Below are 27497 nucleotides of genomic sequence, written 5' to 3' on the forward strand. Positions count from 1 at the left end.
CCACTTAGAGTGTTCTCACAGCCACTTCTTCTATTCTGTTTTACCACTTTGTCATGTTTTTCATCACTCCATTCAAAACCCTGCTTGAAAATGAGCTAGAAATGGTCATTTACAGTGCGCTCTTTTGCTTGAATGGGAAAGAAAGGAAAGAGAAGTGCTACATTTTTGCGGCTATGTATTGATTGTAGTGATATCCTCTAACTCAGGCGGCAACAACAACAGAACGTCTTCTGTTTCCACTCCCTCCCTCCTCCCTCCTGACTGTGCAGTAACAGGTTGTGTTTAGCTTCTCTGCTCTCTACTTCCTCGTCTGGCACGACTGTTCTTTCAGTCCAGAGTCTAAAGTTCAGCCAGAGACAACAGGAGGGGAGCATCACATCGCTCACTCACAGCATTTCACAACAGACACACACACACACACACACACACACACACACACACACACACACACACACACACACACACACACACATAATTTGTCTTTTTTTCAGGCTTCGTTTGCACAGTGAGAATGCCCGCCCCCTCAGTGTAGACATTTTGTAGTGTGTGACTAAATGGTGAATGGTGTTACAATAATTTGATGAGATTGGGTCAGATGATGCAAGGAGGAAGAGTGTGATGATAACGCTCTTCTTGATGTCTTACAGCTTTTTTAAAAAAAAAATGCCAATCCACAAAATGATCCCCCAGACGCCCACGTCGTCTTTGAACTGCTCCCACCCCGGGGTGACACATTAGCAACCTGTCTGGAGCTGGCATTGCTGTGGGAGAAGAAGGGGTTCGTGTCCCAGGTGTTTAATAAGCCCTGCTGGTGCACCAGGATGGATCTGAGCACCCTGACTCAAGCCCCTTGACGCCCTTCACATACCTCCCCTTCGCTCGCCTGATCACATCCCTACAGTGACCCCTCCCCCCATGTCCCTCAGACCATCTCCCCATTATCCTCCCTCGTTTTCCCCTCCAGATCTCTGTGGCTTCCTCCCCCATTTTTCTTTTTTCCATCCACGCTCCCCCTTCTTCCACCTCCTTGTTTTGCGCTGCCTATCCTTGCTTCAACACATGCCAGGACTCCCGGGGCACCAGTTCCACAGCGAGGATTTCATTTGAAAGAGCTCCTCAGGACATCATTACAGGGCTCATCAGCGGGCCTTACGGCTGATGTTACATTAGTGTTCCATCACACACGCAGAGCCATCAAAGCGGCTAATAACCCGTCAGCCCTCTCATCACACAAATCACAATTCTTTCCCTGAGATTGGTAATTTCTCATTAATCTGTAATTGACCATTCTTGCACAGTCAAGAATGTGCTTTTTTCATGCAGTTGTGCAACATCATTGAAGTCTTGATGTGTGATGAGATAGCACTGGGTCACATTATGCTGAGAGTGGAACAAGCTAGGTGTGTTTTACAACTAAAACATGATGCCCTGGATTGGAATTTCAGTTGCATTTTTATCTGTTAGTCAGCAAAATGTCACTTTATTGAGTTCTTTTTTTTGAGCAAAATGTGCATGTGGGTTTACGTTTCTGGCAGCAGCTTTAATCTAGTGGTATCTTGCTCTGAAATAATTGGTATGCATAAAGAAAGAAGACACTTTTATAGCCAACTTTTGTTTGTTTCTATCCCCCGTAAGAGCTGTTCTTATCAAGTAATTGTCTGGGAGGTGGCTCATGAAACAAAACACAAAAAAACATCTTTTTCGAGGTTTACAGATGACAGAAGTTGAGTAAGCAGACAGTGTTACACTTAGAGTAAAATTGAACTCTCATTTAAAATGAAATAAACTGCAATATAGTATTAGACATGCATTTAAACATCTAATCTTTAGATAATAATATCCTAAATCATTGTGAGGCATAAAACTTGTCATAAAAATGATTTAAAAACACCTTCAAAGGACCATCTTCACAGCTGAAACACATCCATAATTTGCAAGTATTTACCTTTACAGTTAACATTACATCCCTCCTCTCCATCCATCCATTAATTTACTCTGCAGCTTCTCTTCCCACTGGACACCTAGAGCCACCAGCCACTAAATTCACCCGTACACAATCACCCAGCCATTCCTCTGTGCAGCCTATTCAACCTTATTAATCCAGCCTTTCTTTCTCTCCATTCGCTTCGTTCCATCCTCTCGTCTCCACCCAGCCATTTTATCCTCCATTGATTGCAAACAGAAGACACAGAGTATCTGAAGTGAAACAGAATGAATATTAAGTGGGGGAGCATTTGGATGAGGCTCACTGTACTACTGTAAATAGTCTTTTTTTTCTCTCCATCATCTCTGGCTCTCTCAATCAGCTCCAATACAAAGCTGGCCCCATGTAAAGTGGTACGAGTGCCATCAGCCATGCAGATGAGTCCTGCTTCCTTTACCTTAATTAGAGCTCCTGGGGGAGTGAGCAGCATCAGTACCAACCTCTCATACCTCAGAGATGCTTTGCATTAAGCACAGTAACAGCAGGAGGGAACTGATGTGGGAACAGAGGCAATATACAGACGATAATCTAAAAATGTGAGTAAATGTTTTTAAGAGAGTCACTTGAACAGCAGGCAGAAATGTGGCATTTTATTCTAGGAGCAGAAACTACATTTCCCACAGAGGTGAAGCAAATAGTATTGTGTTTCACATGCAAACATCTGGTGAGAAGTTATGAATTCAGCAACTTTAAATGCAGTTGGTTAACTGATGAGTAAATGGACAATCAGATCTGTAGCAATTTGGAATAATATTTGCTTCTTTGGGTCATCTTCTTCAGCAGAAACACTCAAAGAAACCCTCTCAGAAATGAATATATTCTGTTTTTCTTCAGTCTTAAACTTATCAATCAATTAAAGATGCAGATACATAAGACTGAATATAATATTCAAACATATTTCTGGCATTATTTGAAAATTGGATCGCATCAGTGAGTTGGGCAAAAAAATAATCAACATACATGATCAGTTAATGCAGTTATAAAAATCAATAGGCAGGTTTCCTTCACAATGTATGTACTGATTAGTTTGATTTCTTTGAATATTTCTATTAAATATGTGATTCTTCTCAATACAATGTGTAAATAAATCAACAGGGGTTTAAAAATCATAAGTAAATGATTCATATTTTAGAAGTTAACTATTTTTCATCTACTAAACTAAATAAAAATATAATTTGTCTTCCACTGCACATACTGTATGAATATGTCACGAATAAACACTCGAATCCTAATCATTATTAAGCTGTCAGTTATCTCCTATTGATTAATTACTTGATGCAAATCAGAAAACAGTGAAAAATGTTCATGTAATTTCAGTAAATTGCTTTTTTTACGCCACAAAAAATCCAAATATATCCAGTCAAGTGCAATATGATGAAGGAAAGAAGCGAATTGTGAAGCTGGAACCATCAGAGAATTATTTTTTAGGAATTAAAAATGACTGAAATTGTTCATTATTTATCAGAATAGTTGCCAGATAATTTGAAAGTCTTCTGATAATTTATTCAAGGAGCCATTTCCGTGTTAAGAATTGTTGTTGGAGTAGAATATATGAAATATTTATATTAAAAAATGTCTTTACATTTTCATTTCTATTGACAGTAAGTGTGCGATTTTACTACAGGAATAATAATAATAATATTTTCGTAAAAATGAAGTGGCTCGTAAATCAAACAAAGTAGAAATAATCCACAGCTTCCTCCGGTTCTCCGTCCCCTTTAAACGGGGAGGTGCTCCGGTGCTCACCCCCAGCCCCGGGGCTCTCCGCTGCGCTCCGGGAGGCGGGGAACAGAGACGGGAGTTCGCGCTGGTTGAGAACGGACGCGTCGGAAACCTCCCCGGAGGGGCCCCATGTAATTCGATGCACGCTGTTAAAGCTTAGAGTATATTGTCTTCCCTTTTGCTTATGAAGCCTCCACCCACCGGCCCACCCTACATTTAGCGGATCATGTGACTCGGGGTAAGTCATTTGCAAGTACAACAGTTCTCTGTGCGCTCCCATTCATTTCCTGAGAACTGCCTGAGCCGAGCAGCTGAGAGGCAGAAGGGGAGGGAGCTGCTCACTCACTCACTCACACACACACACACACACTATCACAAACACTCACACACACACACACACACACACACACAGAGTGAGAGGAGAGAAGAGGAGAGGAAGGGGAGAGGAGGAGACGAGACAGAGAGGACTGTAGAGAAGGAAAACAGTCTCCTAGTCTCCACGGCTCTGCAGCTTCTGACAAGGTCTGTGCGTTTTTCTTGTCCTGTTCCTCTGCTGCTGCTGCTGCTGCTGCTGCTGCTTATGTGTGCTTCATTTGTCACGTTGCTGGGGGTTTGTGCTTGTGTTCACTGCGTTTTCGTTCAGCTGTCATTGCTCCGTCAAAGCAAGATGACAACTCAGATCACCTATGGCATTGTGTTTGGTGTGTGTCAGTGGAGAGGAGGGGGGAAACAGGAGACCCTGCATGGTGCCGACCGGACACCGAGTCTCAATGCAGATTCATGAGCTGTCATGTGTGTGAAAATGAAAAAAAAAAAATAATAATGTGATTCTACTACTTGAGTGGCTGAGCGGCATCTGGACTTTTCCAGAGCCGGCGTGTTTTAAAATCTCTCCCAAAGTCCAAAAGCAACTTGAGAAAACAGATGAGCTGAGCAGAGATGGTGCTGCTGTGGACTGAGTGTCTGAGCGGAGGATAGGAGAGAGTGGGAAAACACACACAAAAAGTTTGCTGCTTGTGGAGAGTTTGTCTTTAGAGACTTTAAGTGTGTGTGGGTGTGCATTGGTGTGCTTGTGTTGCAGCCTAATGTAGCAGTGCAGAGACAGAGGCTGTTAGCAACGGGTTAAACATTATGAGGCTCGGTAGCGGAGGAAGGACACTAGTGTGTGTGTGTGTGTGTGTGTGTGTGTGTGTGTGTGTGTGGGAGTGTTGCAGGGGTGGTGTCTTGGATGTCATCGGCAGCGCTCTCACTTCCAGGGTAATAGTCATTGGTATTGATGGGTGGCTGTCACAGAGGCAGAGAGCCACCAGGCTGGGGGAGAGTGGCCGGGGGCTGGCCCTTGGCTGTTATTTTCAATTACAGGGGACCAGGGCTGAGCTGACAGCAAAGGCATTTGTACATCCAGCAAAGGGGAGGAGGAGGAGGAGGCGGGTGTGGAGAGGGTGGGGGGTAAAAAAAAAAAGAGAGAGTGGGAGGGTGGGAGAGGAAGAGGAGGAGGGAGGGATGAGACTCTGCTCTCTGCTCCTGGGTTTGATGTGGAAACTAAGCACTGACCTCTGTGACTTTACCCTGGCGGCGTGGAGGGGGCCCTGCCTCGCCTGGAACTGTGTGTCAGCCAGAGGGTGTTTGGTGCTGTTTAAGTGAGGTCTCATTCACCCGTAAATAGTAAATACATACAGCATAGGAGGAAGCAGTGGGGGTGGGTGGTGGGTTTATGTTGGAGTGTGTGCAGATGAGACCCCCTGCAGCTCCTGGATGTTCAGGGAGGGAGATTAGTGCCCATTTAAAGTCTCGCTCTGACTTAAATCCATTTACAAAAGGGGCCTTCTGCCTGTGCGTGAATGATATTATCACACGTGTGGAGTCGACTCTCTATGCTGCACATTAACGGTGAAGATGGATCTCCTCATAACACACGGATATGTGCACTCGCTGGTGACCAAACTGGAGAAGCTAGTGAACAGCGTCAGACTACATATTATCACAACAAGATACAAAATACTGAAAAATACTTTCATGTTAATTGCGGCGTCGTTGAACCACGTCTGAGGTCAAAGTGTCGTAGTCAGCGCTGGATAATGATAATGAATAATCACTGGGATTGAGAGCATCACTGACAGCTCAGCAGTGATACAGAGTACATTATTTCCTCATTGAAAGCTTATTAGAAGAGAGTAAAAAGCTACAGAAACAATATTTTTTGGTGCAAATTCTCTCTCCCGGCTGAAGCTACTAACTTTATTAATGGCACTCGTGTTGTTTTTTTCCTGACTTCAGTGCAACAGCTTGAACCAGTAACGGTTTCAGTGATCTATGTAGCCGAAAATAGAATCACACGAGTGTGAGAGGCGCTTATGAATGATGATGCAATTGCTTGACTTGGAAAAAAGTGAAGCATCTTAAATAAGTTGCAACATGTCTCTGTGCTAAAATAACCCAACATTGATATCCTTGGTTAGATTATGTGAAAGGTCATGTTGACTGTTTTGTCATAGAGGTTATCCATTGTTTTGTTTACAATAATAATCACCAGGCTAAAGTTACACAACAAATGAGTCGATTTTCAGTAGGAAATACAAAACAAATGCCTTTCTTCTGTGTTAAAGTCATTTTGTTGGCCCCTCCGTCCGCCCCAAGTGTCTCCCTTTACAGACTAGAGCTGCAGTGGTCACTTAACAAGTTATCCACCTTTAAATGAACTGCCAACTATTTTCACAATCAATTTATTAGTTTGAGTAGCAGTTTTCCTGAAAAATAAACTAAATAGTACGTAGTTTCTTTACTCATCTATGACAATAAATGGAACATTTTTAAGTTGTGGGCAAAACAAGACACTTGAGGACGTCATATTGGGGGTTTGAGAAACACTGATCAACATTTTGTGCCTTTTTTCTGACACTTTATAAACCAAACAACTATTTGATTAATTGAGAAAATAATCAACAGATTAATCGACAATAAAATAAACATTAGTTGCAGCCTTAGTGCAGATTTTTTCCACTTTCTGATAACATCACACTTCTTCCTTATTTGTCCCTGAATGGCCACAGGCTTAATACTAAACAAACAGTAGAGAGTTTTGTCACTTTAAAATGATTACTTGTTGTTTTTGGGTGTTTGTTGATGTATTTATGAACAGTTTACATCTCACACCTCTGGCTGTTTCCCTCCTCTGATTCCTCCATGGCTCAACCCCCACCTCAAGACACGGTCCAGGGGCTTATGATAGAGATCAGTACAGGTGGGGGAGACTCAATTAAAAAGCCAATCACCGATGGACAGACTCTATCTGTCCATCAAGGCGGCTCTGCCCAGGACACTTAATTGCCCGGCAGGATTCCCCGACTAAAGGCATCTCCTGTCAGCCACAGATCACAACGTACAAATTGGGGCCTGTGTTGACAGATTGAATCTTTCAGGAAGAAGCACGGCACTCCGGTTTGTTCACGTTAACGGCGCGTAGGCTCAAATTCTCATTCAGGGGGATGAAATTCCCCGCATTACCCCCTAATCAGCTGGGTTAACTGCTGCCGTATTGACTGACTGCTCATTGATCCACGTGGGTGCTATGGAGTGTATCATCATTGATTGCAGATGGACTGCAGTGCACTGTATGGCTGGGTTCGTGTGGGTCCCTAACTGTAAGCCAAGGCCAAAGAGGGGGAGAGAGGGAAATTAGAGAGACATTTACTCTGTGGGTTTGTGTTTATGAAGGTGGTGTCTTTTCTCTAGAGCTGTCAAACCAGGACTCTCAACCACAGTGGACTGACCACGAAGCACACATTCATAGCATGTCAACATCACGCGTAAAAGACAAAAATATGACCGTTTCACTCTGGATAGTAGTTGTGTTGAACTTGTTGTGGGTGAAAAAGTACATAAAAATAATAATAGTATTTGTAGGTGATGTTTGTGAGCTCAGTTCCCTGTGCTGTTATTTCATCATGCCAGAAGATGACAAAATGTTCTTTCCCCCCCTTTGCGTTTTCTCTTGTGGATTCAACCTTCGACCCGAGTGTCCAAGCCCACGTTTGTTTACCAAAATTGAGTTAAGGGTGTACATGGAGTGCTGCAACATGTGTGTTTAGTGATGGAGTGAAATAGAGAGAGAGAGAGAGAGAGAGAGCATGGAAAGTATTGTGCAACAGCCAGTGACTCTGAGGTTGATAGTGTAAATAGTGAAAAAAAAAGACCTACAATGAGTAATTACAGCTTGTAAAACATCGTTGTGAGTATTTAGAATTTTTGCCGCATTGCTCTGCTGAATAAAGAGTCTATTATTGTTAAAGCTACTGCAGAGCAACCAGGTTTTTTTCTCTGTCTGATAGAAAGAAAAACTCAACAAACAAAACAAAATAAAGTACTTATTGGAAGTCTAACCAGCGGATTGATCGAAGTTTTTTATTTTTTTTGAGTAAAGACACCATTCCTAGAGTAGCACACTCAGTGCTTACTGGAAGTGACTCATTTAACAGAGCTTTGCCCCCAGACTCCACTTTAACGTTGCTCAACGTGTTTCCATGGCCGGGATGGAAAGGTATGTCAAGGGAAGGCCTGTCTATCTGCGATTACGTTTCCTCTCTCAACCTAGTGTGTAATTTTACTTTAGCCAAATATGGTTGGTTAACTGAAGGAAGGAAGCCAAGAAAAGAGGATGGAAGAGCATTTGAAGTCAGCATTTTCACAGTGTTTTGGACCATTTCTGTGCAGTTTTTTTTTTTTGTTCAACAGAAAGAGTTTCCCTTTACAGAATCTGTGGGGGGCTGCTTCTCTTTAACCTCGGTGCAGATGGTTTCAGCAGACCTGCGTAAAGATGCTGCACGGATCACTGTGAACTTTGTTTACCGTTGTACTGTAGGTCAACTGTTAGGAGGGGGAAATTATGCAAACAGCATGTGGAAACCATTTAGGAGGCCTGTGGCATTCCACGCAGCTGGATTTAGGCTCATAGTATGGGCCTAAACTCCTCTCAATTAGCCGCTGCGACCAGGTATCAACATGGTACAGTAACGGCTTAAAAAAGAGAGGTAAAATAATCGAAGTGAAGTAGATGAGTAATAGAGGTAAACACAGCTGCTGGCTTTTTATTGAGTGGAGTTGGAGAGCTGGGATGGGTCAAACCAAGGGGAAAAACTCGGTGAGCAGAAAATAACTGCGCACATTTGATGCAATAAGTGTCAGTGTGTTGGAATGTTTTGGTTGGTCCGTTATTGTCTATTTCCATGTGCTGCGCGTCGGGGCAGATTTGGTTGTGTCAGCATAAAGTAAGGTTAGATAGGGTTGGCTCTTTGTGATGCTGCATCAAGAAGCGAGGCTATTAAACATAAGGAAAAAAGCTCGTGTGTGCGCCCGCCACTGTTTGTATGACAAGCGATATCAAGTGAGAAAAAAAGGGCAAAGAGAAGAGAAAGGAAAAAATAAGTGTGTGTTTAAGTGTTTGAGCTGATATTATTTCACCGTGAGTTGTTTACAGTAGATACCGTAGATGAGTCAGTGTGTCGGTGCCTCTGCATTCTTGCATTGTACGGTTATTGTAAAACATCTAGGTCGATCTGTGAGAGTGCATGTGAGTGCACCAGTGCCGTGATGCATTCAGGAGACGAGCCATTGTGAGTAGCATGTACACAGTGCATATGTTAGGGGCAGGGGGGGTGGGATCGCATTCAGGCGTATACGTCGGAACACAAGCACTTACACATATATCTGAGCCTGGGGGGATAAAAGGCTACTCAGAGAATTCCCCATTAGGGCAGGAGTGTACTGTCATCCCTTAGGGAGAGAGAGGGGGGTGAAAGTATGTGGTTGCTGGTAGTGGTGGTGGTGGTGGTGGTGGTGTGAGGATGCTAATATAATGCATCCCACCTCCCTGTTAGGGCGGAAGATGAGAGCAGAGTTTCACTCTGACCCTCGTTTTTCAGTATGTAGAAGCAGCTGTAACCTCAGCATGAGAGGAGCACTGACTGGATACTGTGATTCAGCTGCTGGTTATACCTTCACAACATGCTCTCACGGGCTTTTATTCTGCTAATTTTCTCTGTTTTTACTGGTTTCCAGCTAGAAATAATCACCAGTTTTTCTCTAAATTGTGCCCCTGATGCAGCTTTGAGGTGACTACCAAGTGCTGCAGTGTGGTCACCTCAACCTGAGCTCAGAGTAAAGAAGAGACTGGTACTGAGTCGCTGCATGCATGTTTTTTATTATTGATCTAGCAAACCTCTTCCTCTCTCTCTCGTGTGCAAACTTCACATGCAAAAGAATATTTCAGTATCTTTCTGTGCGGCTGTGCCAAGTGCTCCACACGTTTATCCTGGTTCGCTCGGCTCCACCTCCCCCTCCTTTGGTACAAGTGAGGTTTTTGTGTCAGAGGCTATTTTAGATGCACAGCCACTGACCGTACTGCATTTACTGTGGCAAGTGACTCTGTGCGTGTGTGTGTGTGTGTGTGTGTGTGTGTGTGTGTGTGTGTGTGTGTGTGTGTGTGTGTGTGTGTGTGTGTGTGTGTGTGTGTGGTGTTTCTAAGAGGTCATCGGATTATGTTGAAGCAAGAAGACCTCATAGTAAACCGGCTCTTCAGGAGCTGCTTTGCGGCGTGTGTTTGCGGTTTCCCTTAACGCCGATTTCAATCCAGCACCTCCTGCTGAATGTTTAACTTATTCTTTCCCATAATTACATCAAAATTTATCTTCAATTGGGCATAAATTGTCTAGAATGGTGTCACAAATTGCTTTGACTTGGAAGTCGGAGCTCAGTTGAGTAATGCCACCTCACTTTAGAGCTGTCACGGTCACAGCTTGTTTAGCTGTTTCTCTGCTGCATTTGAGGCACATGATGCAAGAGGATGTCAGACTCTTCTGTTTACCTCTCTCTGGAGCACTGTGGAGGAGTGCGTGTGTATTTGTGCATGGTTTGTGTGTGCATACTGTAGGTGTATGTGGGTGGCTGTTTGTGTTGAATGGGTATCCATATTCCTCTTTCATGGGCAGAGCTGCAATATTGAGAGAGAGTTTATGTGTATGCGTGTCTGTCTCCGAATCTAAGATAAATATCGCTCATTGCGAGTGCACTCAGAGGTCACGAGGTGTGTGTGTGTGTGTGTGTGTGTGTGTGTGTGTGTGTGTGTGTGTGTGTGTGTGTGTGTGTGTGTGTGTGTGTGTGTGTGTGTGTGTGTGTGTGCGCGTGCGCGTGCGCGTGCGCGTGCGAGTGTTAGCCAGATTGTAGAACAGAGCCGGGGCTCAGGAAGTCAGCTTTATAAGAAGTGCATTTGACACACAGACGGAGACACAGACGAACCAGACAGCGACCGACTCTTCTTTTCGCTTTGAGTGTTTCCTCTCAGAATAAACAGCTTCTTCATTTCCCACAGTTTCACAAGACCTAGAAGGGACGGAGGTGGTGATGGTGGAGGTGGGGATCTTTCACAATGACACAGTCACAGAAAAAAAGAAAAAGACAAAATTCACAAAAGAGTGATTGAAAACCATATATTTTAGAGGGTGGTGATGTTTTTTTTTTGGGTAACATTTGACACACTTAACAAGAGACACCAGAGACATACAGTACAGCATGCGGTTAAAGTATTGTTAGTTGCATAACTTGTTTTGGTTTGTCATGTAGTTGGGTGAAATTAATGTGTTTTAGTGTGTGACAGTGCCATTATGCCACATGCTTAGGTGTTTAATGCCACTGCTTGAGCATGTTTCATTTCAAACTGTGCATTTTTTGTGGTGACAAACCACCGTCGTACGTGGTTTCTGCTCAGAAACATGCTCCTGCAAATCATTTTTTTCACGTGTGTGTCTGTGTATACGTGTGCGCTGGTGAAGGCAGTGGACTTGAGCTACATCCGGAGACCTCATCCCCCTCATCCTGACAGGATTACTGACACAGGATCCCCCTGCCCCTGGCAGAAATAGCAAGGACCCAAGGGCAATCCAACAGAATATGGGAACTTCCGTGGGCCTTGCTAGTGCTCGTGTTGTTTGTGTGTGTGTCTGTGTGTGTGTGTGTTGTGTGTGTGGTCTGTGTATTTACATGGGTGTCAACTCTCTATAAATGGAGCTGGTTTCCTCTCAGGTGCTGAGCTCCCTGGCTCAGGCAAGAACAACACGAGTTCACTGCTCTTTCTCTCACACACAATCGTGTTTCCATCGCTTCAGAGGACATCGCCTTGACTTCCATTCGTTTTCATGGAAACTTCCCCCAACAAAGTCTTCATGTGATTTATGTTTTGGGGACTTGTTTTTTGTCCCCAAAAGGGAGGTGTGTGTCCACAATGTGACAGCGTGAACGGATTTATGTCCCCCACCGCCTGAGTAATACAATTACACACACACACACACACACACACACACACACACACACACACACACACACACACACACACACACACACACACACACACACACACATTATATTGTACTTATCTGACTTTGTTTAGTTGCTCTTGCTGTTAGAGAGAGTCCAGTTTGTAATGCATACTGTATAAAAAGGGACATTTTTGCATTTCATACATACAGGAACCAGGATAATGAAGTCATTGTGTAGGGATAAGAAAAAAGTTGGCACGCTACATTGTTCCACATCAGATATCATATCAAACCTGATGAACTCAGGCTTCTTTAACCTTAACATTACACAATTGCACAAAATACTCCATTTGATTAGAAGATAAGTTCTATGAAACCTCACAGAAGACTGTAATAATTCAGTGTGGCTCTTCTTCTTCAAATGCACACGAGTATGAGGTTTTTCTCGAAGCCGGCTTTCACCACAATGGAGCTTGACATGTATTCTGACACACGGCTCGATGAAATCAATACTCATCCCTTTGCCATCTACATTCAACCCGTGCAAATGGTTTTGGTGTCCAGTCTTTGGAGCTGTCTATTATACACAGTATCTACTTTTATTTTTTCTCGTACATAGGTTTTATTTATTTTTTCATGAGCATTTCATCAATAATATTCTCTTCACAACAAGCCTCAAGGATGGTCGTACAAGGCATATTCATTAAGTGATGAGTCAGTATGAGAGAGAGAGAGTGTCAATGCCATATTTTGTTGCTGGACAGATTCAGTCCTCAGCTGCTCTCTTTAGGGTATAAAATTAGTATCTGCTCGTCATTTCACTGAATTTCATTTTTGAATCTGCGAGACCTGATAAGTTCACCGAGGTTTGCTGTACGTCCCAGAGATGAAGTCATGCAACATATGATAAGTGTGTTCTGTCTATTTATAGCTGTGTTCCTAAAGAGAGCTGTGTTTTTCCTCTGTGGAACTGATACGTTCTCAGAGGAAATGGGCAGGGTGTTTTGAGGTAAGAAGCATCAGTTGAGTGCATTTTTAAGGGTTTTTTCACCCTAAAGGGAACTTCTTTTTCCCCCCCTCGCTCCTCTCTTTATTTTTAAGGGCAGTGCATACAAGCTGCCTGTCTGATGCCATTGTGAATGTCGGCAGTTACAGAAAGTCCACGCTTTTATGAGCAGAGAGGTAGCAGCACTCTGCTCTCTTGAGCTCTGTTCAAAAATGTCCCAGAAACATCCAAAAAGACGTTCGCTTGCTGTAGTTGCCAAGGAAAATACGGCTTATGAAATGGAAATTCTGAGACCATTCACAGAGTGCCAGGAATGATTAAAAAAGAAAAAAAAAAGCAAGACTATGTCCATGTCAGTACACCCAGGAGTGAACTCTGAGGGGAAAACACGCATCCCCACCTGGCCCACACAGACACACAACAAAAACAGCATCCACACTGTTTACCTGGTACGTGCCGCTTGGCTGTAGAAAGTGATTAAAGGGGAACTCCGCTAGTTTTATTCTTAAAGGTCAGTTAACTCATCACGGGGACTCACTCTGTGAAAACACTTGTTCTGTGCCCTCTGTGGGAATTTTGTCACGGCTGACAGTGTTTGCCCTGATGATATGTTTCAGTGTTTGAGGCAAATTTATGACCAAAAATGTGTTTCAAATTGCAAACATAGACTTAAAAGTTGCAAACCTACCAGGCAGGTAGGGGCTGACAAAAAATGCATTGGTTGCATCATGGGAAATGTATGCTTTAGTGCACAGGGACTTAAAGTGAGGATATTTGGTACTTTGGTGCTTTGATTTTCAGCGTTCCTTTCACCTCAGGTTCACCTTAGGTTTTGTGTTAACAGAGGAAGTAAAAACACACAGTGGCAGCTCAAGTCAGCCATATTTGGAGTTTCCACTTGCTCCTCTTACAGAGCACCTCCTCATTAAATCTTGTATGGAGAAAAACCCAATGCAGCACCAACTAACAACTTGTCAAAGCTACATATGAGCTCTAAAATCCATAAAAGTTATCTTTAAAACCGCCTGATGGTACTTTTTGTTGCAAAAACAATCTGTGTTTATAGCAGGACTTGTGTGTTTTTTTAATATATATTTTAACAAACCGGGCTGCACAGTGGTGTAGTGGTTAGCACTTTCTCCTTGCAGCAAGAAGATCCCTGGTTCGCGTCCCGGCTTTCCCGGGATCTTTCTGCATGGAGTTTGCATGTTCTCCCTGTACATGCGTGGGTTCTCTCCGGGTACTCCGGCTTCCTCCCACAGTCCAAAAATATGCTGAGGTTAATTGATTATTCTAAATTGCCCGTAGGTGTGAATGTGAGAGTGATTGTTTGTCTCTATATGTAGCCCTGCCACAGACTGGTGACCTGTCTAGGGTGTCCCCTGCCTTCACCTGAGTCAGCTGGGATAGACTCCAGCCCCCCCATGACCCTAGTGAGGATTAAGCGGTGTATAGATAATGGATGGATTTTAACAAACCTTGACTCTGCAGATGAACGCCGAGTGGGATGAAGATTCAAACCTTTAAAACCTTGAACCAAACCGAGTGCCATTATTTGCCTGGGTGCAGTTACTCAGCTCTCAAAAGCAGAATTAGGCCAACAAGATGAGGTCATGAGCAGACACAGCTTTAACATGAGGTTTAGATTGAAAAGTCAGCTGTGATCCAGCTGGAACTCTATTGTGTCTACACTGCTAGCAAACAAGATCAGCATGGTTTTTAATAACTATATAGGAAAGCTTTACTTTCCAAGGACATTCTAAAGTGTCACTCAGCCGGCTGCCGTTGTCTAGCGAGCGCTTTCTTCATTACTTTTCTAATGAGAGTGTCGTGAATGTACTCAGCTTTCACTGCTCTTCAAAAAGTGACTGGAAAACAGAGGAAATGGAGTATTGTGCTGGTGAGTTGCAGGCTGGTTATCGGGCCAGTGTGTCACATTAGGGTGTCCAGGGGCACCGAAGAGGGAAGTGAGCTGCAGCAGAGAGGCCAGCGACAGACAAAACACAGGAAATGCTCATCTCACATCACCTACAGCTCTGTCCTTTTTCAGTTTTTTGTCATGCATTTTGCACTTGTGGCACCATTTGTTTCTGATTTGCAACATTTTAAAATGTTTTCCTTGCTGCTTTCCTCTCTTGCTTTTTTTTTTTTTCTCTTTCTCTGCTCTCTTTGGTTAGAGGACCGGGTGGGAGGGGGTCTGTTGGCATTCTTGCACCGTGTGCTTTGCGCTCGACCGGGCCTTGGCTCGGGTCCATATCCCCTCTCTACCCTCTCTAGCTTCTTTAACTCCCTCCTCCTCCCCCTCTAAACACCACCTCCCTCCCCCCTCCAACCCCTTCAACTCCCCTTGATTGCTTCCCCAACCGCTGCTGTTGCCAGCAACTCTTCAACAAGCCACCGCCCCCACCCCACCCCCCGACCCTCGCTCACTTCCGTCGCTATCACCTTCCTTAATCCTTCCTCGTGTATCTCCCACAATGCACTGCGCCCTCTCCTCTCCCTTCCCTTCCTTTCCTCTTTTCCGTGGCAGCAGGTCCAGCCTCTGTGACACAGATGCACCCAGTTGCTCTGGGCGCTCGACATGGGAACAAAGCGCTGGCAGGGCCCGTCTGTTGCTTTGTGTTTCAGGGTGTGCGATGTTTCCCTGTGCATATGTGTGCAAGTTTGTCCACTTACAGTATAAGAGAGAGAAAGCAGGGGCACTACACACTCAGAGGCAGATACTAAATCTGGATTCATGAGGTTGTTTAAGTCTAACTTCATCTGAACAAAAAGTGCGCTTCGCTAACACCTAGAGACAGTATTAAACGGGATCTGTTTTCACACTCGCATGTGCTGAGAGAACATGAACTCACCACCCACTACACCAACTCACACCTTTGTGCTTTTTGTTTTTTTATTTTTTGCCAATCAGACTGCTCGGTACATCTCAGTACTTAACAATGAACTTAAATACAATCCATCTACATTTGATTCATAATGCTGTCAGCATACTGGGATCTTAGAAGTCATGTCACAGCACGGGCATGTTGGAATTTTTAAAAGCTTTTCTTTTGATTTTTTTTTTGTTGTTGTTTTTGACATTTGTGAGTCAAATGGATGATGCCACCAGTCAACATTCAGTCTCAGAAGGTCAGAGATTTTCTAGAGAGGTTTCTCACCTCTGTTCGATCCAGCGCAGTCCATCCGGCCTTTATTCCTCGTCTCCAGCTAGCCGCTGCTGCCTCAGTCAGCCATCAGCCATCAATAGCTGTCAGCGAGCCGAGAGATGCCGGGTTTGAGGTCATGGATGTGGATATGTAGTGGGAGTTTCAGTTCATACTTTGAAATGCATTAACAGGCACACAAACAGGAAAACAAAGAGAGCAGAAAAGACTGAGATGTACATTTGGAGCTGTTTTTTTTTTTGCTGTTAAAGCTGGCCTCAGTCCTCACCTGCTCCCTTTACTGTCCTTTATGTTTTTTCTTTCCGAGGGATTTTGGTAGGGACGGGAGGGTCTGTGGGAGGGAGAAATGAGATGCCTCAACACTCCACTGCCCTCCTCTCTCCATCTCACTCCCCCACACACCTGGGATGGCCATTTCATTTCAGAGTGCAGCAAATGGAAAGGTGATCTTAATCTACCCTGTTTCCTTCTAACCCCCTCCCTCTCTCTCCGTCTCCCACACACAGTGCCTCATACTGCTGATGGACAGCACACTGCTGGTTGCCTGCCGCCAGCACACCAAATTTAGTGATAGAGAAAGCTGGATGCACATCGGTTCTTCATCTCGAGCAAATTCCCGTCGTTTCAGGCTCAATCTTTGTTCTTATTGTTTAATCTTCTTGATTTGTCGTCTTCGTGTACTAACCGGTGGAGGTGATCCTACCCCGGGAGCAAATGCATTTGACAGTTGACCTCAGTCAAAGTATTTTCGACACGAACTCCTCGATGCACAGCGCTCCTCTGTTGGCTCATTACTCAGTGTTAGGCCCCTCGCTGCTGGTAGGGCTTTGGTCATTACAGTCGCAAGCAGAAGTACGCACTAGCCATTGATTTCCTTTGAATAGCCTCCTGCAGGCCAGTTCATTAGGAAGGTGATCACAGACCTGCCGGACTAACCGGACTTCAGGCACATGAGGTGGGGGTGCTGCTTTCAAGAAGTGTGAAAGATAGAATTGAAATGTGTGGTTAAGGAACAAAGAACAAATGAGCCTGGAGAGGGTAAACTTTTTGAGGCTCCTTTTGACAGTTCAGACTTGACGTGGAGAAATCTGTATTTGTTTTTCTTGAATTTGTCGGAACGATGGTCATCCTGGAGAAAAACAAACCTCACTTTGTGCCTCTCTCGGTGCACTCGTCTCTCTTCTTCTCCTCAACACATGGCTCGAGGCTGGACTGAGGCTGCAACTCCACCCGCCCAGCCGTTACTATGGCAACGCTATCTGGGCCTACCAAGACCTGAAGCCGAAGGACATCCTGAACAACAATACAATAGCAGCACAGCCAGGGTACCTGAGGGACTTAGACCTGAGAGGCGAGATCTGGGGGGTTGCAGATTGAGGGAGTAAATCCTCCCTTCTCTCTCTGCCTCCCTCACACACACAGTCAGGATTAGCCTTTTTTTCTTCTTCCTTTTGCTTGAGAATCTGAGAGGTACAGGAACAATAATGTGGCATTGAATGAGTTTTGCTCTGACAATTTTTAAAGAAATGTTTTTTTTTGCTGAGTAAAAAAAACAAAAACAAAGGCCATTCCACATACAGTAGATGCTTGTCTTCTGATAATTAGATAGCCAGGCATCCAGCTACATGGAGATAATATATGTCATTCATCACTGGCTCAGCTTTTTTCTCTCCTCAGAATAATAATGGTCACGATGGTCCCGGTGCTGCTGACTGTAGCGATTGGGCCACAAACCCTGGCGCCGGTGCCAACAGCGGAGAGTAATAGAGATGTTTAGAATCTATTGGCCTTGCTTGCATTCCTCCATGTACTGCTGCTAAAATAATAAGAGGGGAGGGTTACCTCAGGTCGGCCCCAGCTGAGGGATACGGAACATGCATTGTTGTCATTGGCTCCGTCCGACTATCCCTCTTAAAGCCACAGCATGGAGCTGAGGAGACGGGCACCGCTGCCCACTTCACAGGACGCTGTGCTCAGATCTAGAAGGAGGGACGGATGAATATTAAAAAGTATCCAAAGTGTGGCTGTGTGTTCTCACAAGTGTAAAATATTCCAAGTGACATTTCTTTTTTCCTTATATTGGTGGTCACAGTGGAGACTCTGGTGTCCGTCTGGCTGTTCTGATGCTGTTGAGTAACTGTATCAAAGCGCGTGTTTGTATTCCATTGAAGTCTTAAGAGGATTTTATTCAGCGTTATGAAGTGTTATTAGCCCCGCAGCAGCCCACCAGGCAATTGAAAATCTTTATTATGGAGAGGAGGGAGTCATGCTGTGCCCTCGCTGAGTTTACACAGTTTATGTGCATCTTTTGTCTGTCAGCTTCTGACGATTCATAAACATGAATTCCTGTCTATTTCTGACGTGTTTACTTCTCAGTGGGTGCAAGCACAACATTGTAGATGTCCGTGTGTGAATAACTGAGTGTGGGACCTGCTTAGTCATGCTAAAACACCCGTCTTACACCTCCTCTGTGTTCCTTTACAGGCAGCCTAAGAAACAGGATGTTAATGCTTGACGGAATGCCTGCAGTCCGAGTCAAAGCTGAGCCCCTGGAATCGGAACAAGGGGTAAGAGAGCAGTTGTTTTCCAGACAATTCTCTTCTCTTTTTTTCTCCTCCTTTTCCTTTCCCTTCCTTCTTTCCTCCTCCCGGCAATGGGCCGATAATCACTCCCAGGCCTGAGCAAGTGAGTGACTGAGAGAGTGAGTGTTGGGGGCTAAGAGGAGTGGTCGGAGAGCATGGTAGTTAGAAGAGAAGAACCAAGAAGAGGAGGAGGAGGAGGAGGAGGAGGAGGAGGAGGAAGAGAGCCACAGCTGGAGCAGGAATGCACTGGGGTCTTTTGGGGAGGTGACTGGGGCCAGCGGAGTCCAGTGCTGGCTGGGGGTGATTACGCAGATGTAGTCACTGCTCTGGGGAAGGAGGGTTGCATGGGAAACTCTAAATCTTATCTATCTCTGTCTGTTCCTGCTTCGTTACGTCCCTCCATTTCCCTTCATCCTCCCCTTTGTCAGGCTCTCGCACACAAACACACATGAACAATCTCCCTCTTGCACACAAATATCACAGATTCTCCTCTTCCTCTACTGTATCTCACGCTTGCCTCTGCTCTCTCACAGATCTCGCCGTCACCTCTGTGTTGCTTCTATCACTCTATACGAATTTGTCACACAGAGGAGCTCGTCACTATAGCGAGTGGCGGTTAAATTTCCACCGAAAACACTTGGTTTGTGATGAGTTTGTTTTACCCAAAAGGCCACGTTGCGTAATTAAAATTCACATTGTTTTTTTTAAGTTCAACGTTCAATTAATCTGTGTGTGTTGACCATGTTAGGTAAAACGGAGCCACCTCATGCAAGCTTTTCATGGCCCACATACTGTATCAGTGCTCTCTGGTCTGACGTACCTAGAAATAAAGTGGTCTTGTTATGGTGAAGCTGTTGCTAGGTTACAAGGGCTCTGTGTTCCTGCCACAGCTGTGTGTGCAGTGGGTGCAGGCCACTTAATATTTGTAATCATGATGAATTAGTGTTCACTTATTATCGATTTCCATTCATAACGTATCGATAATATCTTTACCCCCTAATGCATCACCGGGAGCACTTTTTGTTGAGATGAACCCTGAGAGCATTACCCCATGATGGATGAGAGAAATACCAGCCGCTGATAGCCTATCGGGTTATCTCAAGTCTTGTAGAGAATTGTTTGGCCGTGGAGGTGCTCTGCGTTGATAAGAATCGGTCTCCTCACATCTAAAGGGGCTGATGGTGAGGGCAGCAGGTGGTTGCTTTCTGGGTGTCCTGCTCTCAGCTGGTGCTCCAGGGTTCGGGAGCTGTGATCCTGCACCGCTACCTAATGCCTGGGGTTTGAAATCGTTCTCGGCGTAGTGATGTCAGTCACAGACAGGATGTGAGCGCTGTAGCCCACACAGCTTTGAAGTGCACTGAGATCCAATCTCGCCCTAACAGACCGAGCTTCCCTTTTAGACGGCAGACAGACAGACAGACAGACAGACAGACAGACAGACAGACAGACAGACAGACAGACAGACAGACAGACAGACAGACAGACAGACAGACAGACAGACAGACAGACAGACAGACAGACAGACAGACAGACAGACAGACAGACAGACAGAGTTTAGGCTGCTGCAGAAATGTGGTCTTCATTTTGGGTGGCGTGGGGCCAAAGGCTTGCTGGAAATGGTCTGCCTCGTTAGACAATTCGCCTGCAAGGGGTTGGAAAATCTGCCCCGCTAACCAGTATCCCCTAATAAAGACAATGGCACGAGGACAGAGGCAGGCAGCGGCTCTTTCTACGTGTGTCAGTGTGTGTAGGTTTGAGCGCATATCTGAGTGCTTGTATATGTCAGAATGAGAGTGGGGGTGGCTTCAGTTTTCCATCTCTGCCGGGTGAGATGTGTTTGAGAACATGACCCCAAAATGCAACTAGGTTTCTGTTTTGCATTGTTGTGTAACTCTTTGCATATCTGTAGATTTGACCTTTCCACACAAGTGTCCCCCCCTCCTTTTTTTTTTTGCACAGAAGCCAGAGAGGACTGTAAATGACTATGTTCCTAACTTTGATGGTTGTGGTGTAGCTATGAAACTGAAATAAAGAGATAGCAGATTGTTTTGTTACTGAAATGAGAATGCACAAGTCAAAACAGTGAGTCGTCTTTAAATGTATTTACCGAGGCGCTTTGCTGCAGGTGTCATGTCTCCCTACAGTTAAGTTAATGTTACCTTGGTGTTAAATCAGAAAATGTTTCCTCACATTACTTCAGACTTTGTGGTTCATAATTAACTGGCACTGCTTGCTTGGTCAGTGAAACAGCCTTAACCTAGTTTACAGAGAGTAACAGGGATCAGCGTGGGTCAGAGAGGCCGGCACCACAGGAAGAGGACATGTTAAATGTGAACAGATTGTTACACCAGAAATATTTATTTTTTCCAATTTCAAGAGAACATTTAAATAGAACACGTGGTGCAACTTTATTTGTGCAACCTGGACAAAGTAAACGAATGCTATTTGTCTTGGGTTTTTGCTGTTAACCTGATGCTTTTGCTTAATCAACTTGAAATTGCAGTTTTTTGTGATTTAATCACAAAGATAAAACCAAGTTACAATTGTAGAATTAGTATTATTGTTGTTAAATTCTCTGCCATTCTGCAAAAGTCACTCACTCCCTAGTTGCACATAACAATTCTAGTATTTACTAGATAAAGATAAACAAAAATAGTTTGCATTTTAGATCTGTATTGTAAGTTGGAAAAATAAACTAATCATAATTATTATTTGAGTTTGAAAAATAAACTAATAATAATAATAATAATAATAATAGTTTATTTATATAGTATATATTTAGATAATATTTATAATTGTTTTTTAATAGTTTATTTTTCAAACTTAAAAAGCAGATATAAAATGTAAACAATTTTAATAAAAATAAAAATAATAACTATTATTATTGGGATTATTAGTATTATTATGATTATTATTACTCTTGTGTTTGTTTATTATTATTTCTAGTTTGTCATTTAGCTTTTAGTTATTCTTTTTAGTTGTGGACAGTTTAGCTTATCTGTAATAAATAATAAAAATTTAGCGCTTAAATTCAAATTCAAAATTCAGTTTCAGACAGTCGTGTCATTTGATCCAGCCAATCAGAGTTCAGGACTGGGGCAACACATCTGTTTTGTTAATCAGAGAATATTATAGTACTTCAGTGACACTTGTGGTCGACACATGATGTATTTTCACGTCTTTGACCATCGGGGAGAACTATTAATGCTGCATACACACTTACTGAGAAGGAGAATATTTCCAAAGCAGTGAGATTAGCCTCAGTGGAGCTAATGGCTTTGAAGGCTTCAGGCTGTATAGCTCCAGGCAGGCTGTGACACTCACTTCCTATACAGAACATGGAAACACAGAGATCATGTGCTAAAGCAGTTGGACGGTAGCCCGAGGCTGTTGGGAGAGAATGCATCAGGAGTTGATGCAAGAGAAGCAGGGAGGACATTAAACGTCAAAAACTTACATATTTACAGTTACTGGATGTGATATTTCTTTTGAAATGTTCCTCTTCAATTGGTGATTCTAAATGGTTCGTAGGTGTGAATGTGTGATTGTCTGTCTCTGTATGTAGCCCTGTGACAGACTGTTACCTGTCCAGGTGTCCCCTGCCTTCACCCCAAGTCAGCTGGGATAGACTCCAGCCCCCCCGCGACCCTCATGAGGATAAAACGGTGTATAGATGATGGATGGATGGATGGATGGATGGAAGTTCCTCCTAGTAGATGTTTGACTCAGTAGATAGCAGAACTGTGAGCTCTTTAACATGAGGATAATCTCAGTGTTGATTATCTAGATTCTGCTAACAAGGAGCTTCAATGGAGACTCTGATTAAGTCAAAGGAAATACATTGATATGTATTATTAAACTGTATTAAATTCGGTGTCAGTCTCACATGATCATTAACTTAATTATTAAAAGTCACCCTTAGGCGTGATAAAACCTTTCATTCACATTTTTTTGGCCTTACGTATGTTTAATGGAAAAGACTTGATTTGAATCCTTCCAGTTGTCTATGCAGGTTTTGTGTGTGCATGGATGTGACCTGATGCATGTTTTTGTACTTCTTTAAAATCTTCGTTTGGTTCTTGCTGGTGATACCAAAATACTGGTGAGCTACGCCTGATTGCATCCTTTATAGACCCTCATAGATGACTGAATCTGTTGTGCTTCTCATGCTGCACCTCCTGTGTGGACTGTATGAGTAGATAAATAACTCCAAAACAAAAAAAGCTGAAGCATTGCGTTGGTTCAGGCGGAGCAGCAAAGTAGAGCTTACATCAGCTGATTGGCATCAGCTGCTTCATTCATGCTTTGCCATCAGTGGCTCATTCATTAGCTGCTTGGCTGCCAAATGACAAATAAAATCCAATCATACAGATGTACAAGGCGACCTTTATAACCTGACACTTCTCGCTATTACTCTGCTGACACCCCTTATGCCGTTTTCCATTCCCAGCGCTCCCAGCTCCTCCTCTTCAAGCTTGTCCTATTATTGACTTTATTAGATCTAATAACCGTGTACATATGTCTTTATTAAGGGGGATTAGTTGTCCCGGCAGAATCCCTATTGTAGCTCGGGTTCTTTGAGAGCAACCTCAAAAGGCTTTTTCTGGTCAATATAACTTTATAACTATTGGATTTAAAGGGTCAGTATGTAAACTGTACTGTGCAAACAAAAAAAAAAAGAGTTTTGATGAAAAAGATGTGATTGATTCGAGGGATTGTCATTGATTTTCTTCACAACGACCTGGCTCGAGCTTTTTAAAGTTGCTATACTGCACTTTAAACTTGTGTATTGTATAAAAAAAGCCTTAATTAAACCACTTAAAATGTTTCCCCCTAAAGAACAGCTACCAGAAGTGCTATAGGACCCCTACTGCAAATGCATGGTGGGTGGTGTATACAAACCAGATCGTAATGTTCTACGAATCTTGACATGACACCATCGACCCTGACCTGAACCTCACCAAGTTCCAGAGGTCATCAGAGGGCGTATTTCATGGGCCTGGGTTTGTTTTCCAACCGAGGAGGAGTTACACAGTGAGAGGCTTCTTTTTTTTTTTTTTTTGATTCATGGGGTCGTAACATTTCCTGTAGGCTGAAAACGAGTATACAAGTCTGGAGTAAAAATAGTAGGCTACTACATAAAAGAACACACACACACACACACACACACACGAGTCAGAAAAATTCGTAATTCACCACAGATCGAGTCTCGGTCAGCATTACATAAGGGGAAAGAAATGTGAGGCTCAAAAACAAAAAGTGAGGATGAAAATCCACAGTGCAGAATGTTTTAGTTGTTTTCAATTCTGCCTCAGCTGCTGTTTGAGTTAAAATTTTTAACTTTAATGAGCCGTCCCTCTTTGATAAGTAAAACTCCTGGATGTACTTAGTCCCCGATGGCCCCTAACAGTGACTCAGCGTCTGAAAAACTCCACTGTGACTGTAGCACCCCTCCCACAGTAAGTCCAGATCAGCTACATCGCATGTAAGTCGGCTAATTCGACATCAGAGCAGAGATCGTGGTATCAAACATGGGCCAAAGTTTGGGAGAAACAAATAGTAGCAGCGTCCGTTTCTCCACCGTGTGTGTCCTCTATTTTCTTTTCCGAGTAAACAGGTTCCTGAAACTTGTGCGGACAGATGGAGCGGTTGTGTTACAGTCTGCTTGGTGTTAAGTGAAAGATGTGCTGAGGGATACACCGAGCCACCAGCGTTGGCCTTAGGAGGCCCATCGCTGAGAGACAGAGAGAGACGGTCAGGAAATTGAGCCCATATGATGTTTTTCCACCGTCACAAAGGAGATTTAGGAGAGATACGAGGGGAGCCAAGAGAGCTGCGTTCGTGTGGGAGTCATGGAAAACAGCAGGAAAAGAAAAGAGACAGAGAGAGTGCAGCCCACGCCAAGAGAAAAAGAAAGAAAGAGTGAAAGGAGGCGAGTGTGTGAGACACTATCTTTACTCCTGCGTTTCATCTGCGTATGACATCATGCTAACTGAGAAAAATTTCATAGATGGAGCTGAATGCTTGAATGAACATGAAGATATTAGCTGATCTTCCTGTATAAAAGTCACTGTGTTTACCTCTATGGTGTATATTAAATATTTCCACATTTACAGTCATCTTTGACCTTAATTCACTGGAAAAAATGCCCCTCTCAAAACAAGGAAAAAAATTATTTCCAGGAAGTTTTACCTTGAAATAAGTGGGAAAAAAAAAAATCAAAAATCTGCCAATAGAACAAGTGAAAAATGTCTTGGTAAGATTTCTTGAAATAAGATATGATATTTAGAATATTGAGATCTCAAAATTAGCTGGAAAAACTTATTTTAAGCTCTATTTGACCAGGATTGTCAAGCTTAGGTGTCTTAAAATAAACCAGATATGCTAAAAAAAAATAGTGGTTTTCACTCAAAAATAGATGCTTTCTTTCATGTAACCTCTTAATTTGAGATGTATTAAACTTATTTTGAATTTTCTTGTAAAGTCCAACTCAAAACAAGATAATTTCAAGATTGTTTGACTTAACAGGATATTTAAGATGCATTGTCCGTCCATCTGCTGAAATGTCACTTGTTAATTGAATTTATCTTAAATCAAGTGGGATGAGACATTTTGACTAAAAATAGGACAAATAGACTTGGTAAGATTTAGAGTTTTTGCAGTCTTCCTCAACCTATCACCTCGTGGAATAAGTGGAACATTTCAGTGACAAAAATCTGTCTAATTTAGGCATATGGTTTCACTTTTTCTAGCTTTTCTCTGCATTGGTGTGCCATTAAAATGAATGAAATCTAATGTGACTCCTTCTTCTGCTCCCACAGTCACCCAAAGTGCGCCCTTATTCTGCGATGGACGGCGTCCCTTTCTTCCTCAGCAGAGTTAAACCCGAACCCCCAGAAGACCTGCTCGCCCACGACCTGCACTTCCACACACAGACCGAGCCGGTCGACCTGTCAATCAACAAACCCCGCCCCTCCTCCTTCTCCTCCTCATCCGCCGCCCCCACCGCGACCTCATCATCATCCCCCCTCAGATCCGCCTTCTCCCCATCTTCGTTATCGTCGTCATCCTCCTCCTCCTCCTCTCCGTCGGTTATCACCTCAGCCTCGTCGGTGCTCACGCCAGGCCCTCTGGTCGCCCCTGGAACCGGGGTGAGAGGTCAGCCGTATTTGCACATTCTGCACTCTGTGCCGCCGCCTCCATCCAGCCCTCTGAGCCTGCAGGGAGCAACGAAGCTGGCCAGCCATGTTCACCGAATCCCAGTTGTGGTACAGTCACTGCCCCTCATGTACACCACTGCCGTTCGATCACCCTCCAGCCTCAGCAACGCCATCATGCTACCTCTGCTGGACGAGGCCAAAAGCCAGGGCAAAGGTGAGACGATGCTCTCAGAATTCGCTCCATATTCATAAGGCTGACTTTGCTCTTTGGGGATTTGTCTTAAGATGTTATTTTCAGTAAGAAATGCTGTTATTTCACAGGTGCCCCAGCAAACATTCAAGCCCTGAGAAAGTTAAGGGAAATGATGATGCAATTGTGCTAATGTCTTATGATTATATTCATGTTTTTAGCAAAATTAGCAGTCTGATGTGTCTCCTAAGGAGCTGTACCTCCCAATTTTAAGACACTTTTTGAAAAGTATAAATTAGAAGTCAATTTTCTCACATAGAATAATCATGTCAATCAAAACAAGCAAATGTTTTAGTCGTGCAATTAAACAGTACTCTTGCTAATGTGTGTATGAAAGCCTCTAAAAGAAGGAGTCACCACAAAAGTTTAAGTGGGAATCATTAGAGAAAATTAGCGAATGTCTTGTTTGGCTGTTTGTGGGTTGAAACCTAGCGATGAAACCGGCAGGTATTAAGCAGTGAAGAGCTCACAGCTGCAACACCTGTGTGATCTCAATAGCAAACTGTGATGCCCAGGTGTTCTGCAGTGTTTTTAGTTAAAAAATAACTTCCAGACACCCCGCTGTGCAGCCTGACAGAGTGCATGTTTGCAGAGATGACCCCTCAGGCAAAAATGTTGCCGCTTCAGAGTGAGTATAAGGTTCACAGATTGAATGCATTTCCCATCTTTAATAGCCTGCAGTGCAGGTACCTTTCCCTCTGTAGGAGCAAACATCTGAGGTAGTTTGAGCGTTAGACCTCTCTGGCCTCACCTTGACTGTGTTATTGGTTTTCTCTCTGGGTGTGGTTTTACTGCCAACCACTGGAAGAGAGCCTACAGTAGGTGTTTCTGTCCAAGTCTGAGCTGTACACAGGGCAACTGTTGGCCATAAAAGAAGTTGCTCCTTGTCACTCCCTGCAGAACGGACCGACACATTTAGACTTGCACTCAGACCCGTGCACGTACTGTACATGCGAGCAGGCACAAACAGGGGTGTGTAATTAGAGCATGTGCTCAGACAGACACTTGGCCGGCTGGGTGGGGTGGTCCTCAGAGATGGGCGTTTTAAATGCTGGGATGTCTGCTCCCGAGGAGTGGAGAGGAGAGGAGTGGAGAGGAGAGGAGTGGAGAGGAGAGGAGAGGAGAGGAGAGGAGAGGAGAGGGAAGAAGGAAGGACAGGAAAAACAAGGCTTGCATAAGAGGGTGTGGATGGATATTGAAGATGGGTGGCACTTAAACAAACACATGCACGCACATATGCACGGTCCAACATCAGCTCTGAAGGCACTGAGCACAAAGAGACAGGGTGAGTGAGTGCTGGGTGTGGTGGATGCAGTTACT

The 27497-nt window shown here is 43.8% G+C and overlaps 1 protein-coding gene across 3 annotated transcripts in view; it reads left to right on the plus strand.

Moving 5' to 3' along the window:
- Window positions 1–3892: 3892 nt before the first annotated feature.
- klf12b (Kruppel-like factor 12b) overlaps window positions 3893–27497 on the plus strand; it is a 39724-nt gene continuing 16119 nt past the window's right edge. Inside the window, exons 1-3 of one of the 3 annotated variants that reach the window (XM_023276635.3) lie at window positions 3893–3944; window positions 18670–18752; window positions 25589–26141. In XM_023276635.3, the coding sequence (XP_023132403.1) occupies window positions 18687–18752; window positions 25589–26141 (619 nt within the window). In that variant the 5' untranslated portion in view covers window positions 3893–3944; window positions 18670–18686. Of the gene's footprint in view, window positions 3945–3986; window positions 4229–18669; window positions 18753–25588; window positions 26142–27497 lie in introns of those variants that run through there. The other 2 variants (XM_055015096.1, XM_023276634.3) reach the window with 2 other exon arrangements.

This window comes from Amphiprion ocellaris, chromosome 11 (genome assembly GCF_022539595.1).
Source record: "Amphiprion ocellaris isolate individual 3 ecotype Okinawa chromosome 11, ASM2253959v1, whole genome shotgun sequence".
NCBI lineage: Eukaryota > Metazoa > Chordata > Actinopteri > Pomacentridae > Amphiprion > Amphiprion ocellaris.